Raw genomic sequence first — 5,694 nt, forward strand, 5'->3', positions numbered from 1 at the left:
TTGGGTTAATAAAGATGATGGTTTGAATCTAACTTTATTTAATATTAATTAAATTTATATAATTGAGATAAAATTGAATTAAAAGAAATCAACTTGTATCTACAACTATTATATATTAGCAATTTGGTTACGCGTAGCTTTAATGGGTTTGCACGCGCCAACACGCGCGTGGCTTGCAAAAACTCTTGTACCTCGCGTGTCAATCGTTGTCTAAATTCCGATGACTAATTTATTTGGGTCCGGACAAAGTAAGAAAATCAACCATCTGGGAATAAATATCCTGCCCACACACTATCCTCTCGTTCCCCTGCAGTCTCTTGAGTGTCTCTCTAGGAGCATCATCACCAGCTTCATCCACACTCAACCGGAGGTTTGTTTGACTTCTTCTCATCAACAACAACAACCCCTCCAAGAACTCTCCTGATTTTTTCAGTGTGTTTTTGGGTTATGATCTGTTCTTCATGCTCTTGATTTCTTCACGTGTATGTTGTCTCTGTAGCTCGCTTTGGTTTGATTTCATCCGACATAATTTTAATGGGGTTTGGCTGGTTTTTCCTTACACCTTTAATTTGCCGTTTCTCTTATTTTGGAGGGGAAGCTTGCTATGATTGAAAGAGTTTTGATTTTCAGATATGGGTTTGGTAGGGCTTGTATGTGTCTTTCATGTCACTATATTGTCAAGTAATTTTTTGGGTATTTGATTGCATATGCTCTATATATTTTCTGGATGGCTCTGTAGATGAAAGTAGAGTTTTAGTTGCCGTTAAATTGGAACCCTTGATCTTGTTCTCCTTTCTCCCTGGCCGATCCACAGTTCTATGTAATCTTTTATTCGGAGATTCCTAGACCCAACTGCAATAAATTTTATTTTTCTTTTTTTCTTTTCAGGGTTTCTTCCCTTTAGGCTTGACTTGCCTTTTAGACAAGGTTAAAATACAAAAGTCGAAAACTCTGAAACTAAAGGCAAAAATAATCAAGAGGGGTTCTTTTCACTTCCTCACTGATTCATCAAAGTGGTCAGCATACTGCTTGTCCTGAGATTATTAGTGATGATAGCAGTAAAGAGAGATCAGTGTTAGATGATTACTGCGGTTGGTGCAGTAGTATGCTTCACGATTCAATTATACCTAATAACTAAGGCTGTTACCTTATTGAGTTCTCTCCTCAAGGACTAACCTTAATTTTAAAGTCGACTGTTCGCTAATCAAATTTGTACTTATTCATGTGGGCTTAGCACAGATGTGCCACCGCCTTCTTCCTAATTTCCTACCCCTGCTTTATTTCCATGCAAAGCGGATGCTTCTGAACTTACTTTTGTTTGTTATCCACCAGGGATTTCTCCAAAATGGTGCACAAGTATCTCCTGGGGGCTCTCTGTATACTGTTTCTGACATGCTCGTTTGCTCCCATTTCCTGCCATGGTTTAGTTAGAATTGGTTTAAAGAAGCGACCCTTGGACCTTCAGGGCATTAAGGCTGCTAGGATGGCTAGTCTGGAAGGCAACAATGGGAAGGTTTTAAACAGCATGCATCTACATAGTAAGGATGCTGACATAGTATATCTGAAGAACTATTTGGATGCTCAATACTATGGAGAGATTAGTATTGGTACACCCCCACAGAAATTCACCGTCATATTTGATACTGGCAGTTCCAATCTCTGGGTTCCCTCATCAAAGTGCATATTTTCTGTAAGTTCTATTAAAACCAAGCTTTGCAAACTCATATTTCCCTCCTTGACTAATTAGTTACTAAATCAAGACTACATGCAGCTCTCTTGCTTGTTCCATCACAAGTACAAGCACACCAAGTCCAAAACATATCAAGAAATTGGTAAAACTATTAACCTGTTGCCTTTAATTCTTAGTCTAGGTGGCTCAATTATAAGTTGTTTGATGTAATTTGTAGGTATGTGCTCAAACTCTCTTATCTATTTGTGCTTCAGGAAATACTCTTTCAATACATTATGGTTCTGGATCAGTTTCTGGCTTCACTAGTCAAGATAATGTTGAAGTTGGTGATCTTGTGGTCAAAGATCAAGTGAGTTCTGGTTCTTTTCTGAGCTCTAGTATGAAATTGGTTAGTGACTCTGCTTTTGGTGATGGGAGACACTTAATTCTTTTCTTTTCAGGTTTTCATGGAGGCTAAAAGGGAAGGAAGCCTTACATTTGTACTAGGAAAGTTTGATGGAATATTTGGCCTTGGCTTTCAGGAAATTGCTGTTGGGGATGTAGTACCAGTCTGGTATTGTTTTATAGAGTTTTTGCTAAAGAGTTTTCCTGAATTCTTCATTTCAATGACAAAGAAATTATGTAGTTTAATTCCCCTATTTTTCTGTGTTTTCAAAATCTTAGACACTGAATCGCGGTGAGAGTGCAGGTACAATATGGTGGAACAAGGCCTTGTAGAAGACGAAGTCTTCTCTTTCTGGCTTAATCGGGATTCAAATGCAAAAGAGGGTGGGGAGATCGTTTTTGGTGGTGTCGATAAGAAGCATTTCAAGGGGGACCATACTTATGCTCCCATCACTCAAAAGGGTTACTGGCAAGTGCGTAAAGATTAAGCTTTTTCTGTTTTCAGAGCCATACACCAGCAACTTTTTTGGGGGTTAAGAAATTGATTTGTTGCTTTCTTGTATATTTTTCAGTTTGAAATGGGAGATTTTCTAATTGGAACCTCTTCAACTGGTAAGCTTTTGCACATATGTACACCAATTTGTAACAGATCATGAATTTTAAGCCCCAAGACTGAACTCTATATCCTGTGTTCTTAAAGGTTTTTGTGAGGGTGGATGTGCTGCTATCGTGGATTCTGGAACATCCTTGCTTATCGGTCCAACTGTGTGTGCTTCTCTAGCTTTTGACAACTAATTCATACAGAAACAAATAAATCTCTACATTAAGATCACATATATTCTCAGAGGATTGATTAATTATCTTTGTTTCTGTTTTTCCCTTATATATATGTCTCATTAGCTGATTGATCTCAGGCTGTCATCACTCAAGTCAACCATGCTATTGGAGCAGAAGGAGTAGTGAGCATGGAGTGTAAAGAAGTTGTTACCCAATACTGGGATACGATATGGGATCTTTTAGTTTCCGGGGTTTGTTCTTCAAAAGTCTAGTTTCTTTGTATTATCTACTTCAACTTCAATAGAAGGCCTTAAGAGAGTGCTATGTCAATCTGCAGGTGCTACCAGACCAAGTGTGTTCACAAGTCGGTTTATGCATTTTCAAGGGGGCTCAGTCTGAAAGGTTAGGAAGCCATTGATGCTTCTGCCAAGTTATTCTCACTCTAGTGCACGCCTTAGGCCGTCTTTATTCTGCCTAAAATTTTTCTAAGATATACTCCCTAGCGTAGCATTTAGTGGGATAAAAGCTGGATATGTTATTGTTGTTGTATGCTCCCTAGCGTAGCATTCTAATTGAAATGCAACATTGTTTGTGGGTTAAGGATGGTCTTATGTGCCCTGCTTGTTTGTTGGAAATTTATGGCCTTACATTAGCTTGAGCTGATGCTTGAGCTTAATTCTTTACAGTGCTAATATTGAGATGGTAGTCGAAGAAGGGAACAAGGAGAAACCTGCCGCTAAGGATAATCTCATGTGCACTGCTTGTGAGATGCTTGTTGTTTGGATCCAGAATCAGCTGAAACAGAAGGAAACAAAGGACAGGGTGCTTGACTATGTGAATAAGGTCAGTTATGACAGAAATGTGACCTCTGTTTGTAAGGTTACCCGTGTTTATTGGTTGTGGTACACCTAATATTTTCATGTTCAACAGCTTTGTGACAGCATCCCAAGCCCAATGGGAGAATCAGCAATTGACTGCAATAGATTGTCAAAGATGCCAAATGTTACATTCACCATTGGACGGAGGGAATTCAGCCTCACTCCTGAACAGGTCTAATCTTATTTCATCTTATTAAATTTCTTTTAAATTTTTATATACTACATAAACTAATCATGCTTTGCTCAGCTTGTGATTGACTGTGACAACTTGTCAGCTTACTAAGCTTTCCTGATGAGAGAATTAGAAATGGTTACATTTTGGAGTCTGGGTTAATCAATATTCTGAGATACTATAAATTCTAACAGACACCAACTAAAATTTTAAGAAGCCGATGGTTACTGCAGTGCCCATATGCAACTGAATCTCCAGTGCATGAGGCTACCTGCTTTGCGAGAGTCAGGGGAGGATTGGTTTTTTGTTCAGAGACTTTCCCTTGTATTTTTGCAAAAAGGTTGTTTCGAGAACTCCGAACCTTTAACTGTCCAATCGCAAAGGAACAACTGTATTATTGCTGCCAAGTTTCATGCTCTCATGTGCCACTGAGCCCGCGCAGGACAAATGATCCCTTCAAATTACTATAGTTACAGTAAGATAGATCGTGGTTGTCAAAATTGGAAGTTTACCTTGGAGGGATGTAGGATTGGATCATGGGATCAAGAAGATGGTAAGATCCTACTGGAAGAGGGAAAAAATCTCTCAATTCTACATAATATGGTATATACTTAAAAAATATATAATGAATAAGCTTACATAATAACATTTAATTTTGTAGTGGGAAAAAATGATGACATTAATGGGCAATTGCATAGAACTTTTCAATGCTATGGAGTATTAAGCATACAAATGCAATACTTGGTTCCTACAAAACAACTTAATCACAAAAGAACATATATCAAGCTTTTATCGGTTTATCCCTCTATGTGGGATCTCGGCTGCATAGATTCTAGCTCGCCACTCATGTTTATCTGACATCAGATTTTTATCATTTTGGCTGCACTTGCAAGCATTTCCATTTATCACATTTCTCATTGTTTTACCCCCATGACTACTTGCATTATTTCAGTATGTTCTGAAAACTGGAGATGGCCCTGCTACTGTCTGCATAAGCGGCTTTGCAGCTTTGGATGTTTCTCCGCCTCGCGGCCCCCTGTGGTATGTCATCTGGACCCGTGCTCTGTTGCGCGCACAATCCAAAGCTACAAAAAGAAAAAAAAAATTAAAACATATAACTGCAGTAATAGATATACAGAAGATGGTCTAGAAACAGTACTGAAAAGTGCTTGCTTGATCCAGGATTCTTGGAGATGTGTTCATGGGGGTGTACCATACAGTTTTCGACTATGGGAACCTCCAAGTGGGATTCGCCGAAGCAGCTTAGAGCCTGGCTGCCTCGAAACTGTAACCAGACATCCACAGTTTGCTTGGGTGATGCTGGAGAGAGCTGTTGTGAACTATAATGGTAGATGATGATGCTTCATAAACCTGGTGATGGCTTTGTTTCCACGTAACTATTGGCCATCATTTTGTACTTATTATGTATGATGTGTGGTGCTTGGAGATGAACGAATGTTAGTTACTTCAGTGAGTACAGGCAGCAATGCAGCTGCAGATACCTCGTGACTGACTCTGGCTTTGACCCTGCTGTAATCCACGTGTTTCTGTTTTATTACAATCTGTTCTAGCTTTGCTGCTGAAAGAGAGAAATTGCATGGAAACATGAACATTGGCAGCGCTTCTAATTTTGGAGCACCAGCTGGTCTCTTATATACCCTTATATCTTAAGTGGTGTTTGTTAAAATGAATACGATAAGGTAGTATCAAGATAAGATTGAAATATTTTTTGGATCAAGATATGGAATGATCAAGATAAGGTCAGGGAAGCATTTTAAGATTTTTATCAGATT

At 38.8% G+C, this 5,694-nt stretch overlaps 1 protein-coding gene across 2 annotated transcripts; it reads left to right on the plus strand.

Annotated features, from left to right (window-relative positions):
* Positions 1-242: 242 nt before the first annotated feature.
* Positions 243-5,486, plus strand: LOC127802358 (aspartic proteinase A1-like). 2 transcript variants are annotated; one of them, XM_052338117.1, is made up of 14 exons: positions 243-370; positions 1,333-1,690; positions 1,772-1,832; positions 1,945-2,039; positions 2,131-2,243; positions 2,379-2,547; positions 2,647-2,686; positions 2,775-2,839; positions 2,989-3,102; positions 3,189-3,253; positions 3,538-3,694; positions 3,782-3,901; positions 4,854-4,942; positions 5,084-5,486. In XM_052338117.1, exons 2-14 carry the CDS (start codon positions 1,346-1,348, stop codon positions 5,166-5,168), a joined length of 1,518 nt encoding a protein of 505 aa, XP_052194077.1. In that variant the 5' UTR covers positions 243-370; positions 1,333-1,345; the 3' UTR covers positions 5,169-5,486. The 2 variants fall into 2 exon arrangements, with proteins under 2 accessions (XP_052194077.1, XP_052194075.1); XM_052338115.1 differs by having other exon boundaries at positions 327-482.
* Positions 5,487-5,694: the final 208 nt, after the last annotated feature.

This window comes from Diospyros lotus, chromosome 5 (genome assembly GCF_014633365.1).
Source record: "Diospyros lotus cultivar Yz01 chromosome 5, ASM1463336v1, whole genome shotgun sequence".
Classification (NCBI taxonomy): domain Eukaryota; kingdom Viridiplantae; phylum Streptophyta; class Magnoliopsida; order Ericales; family Ebenaceae; genus Diospyros; species Diospyros lotus.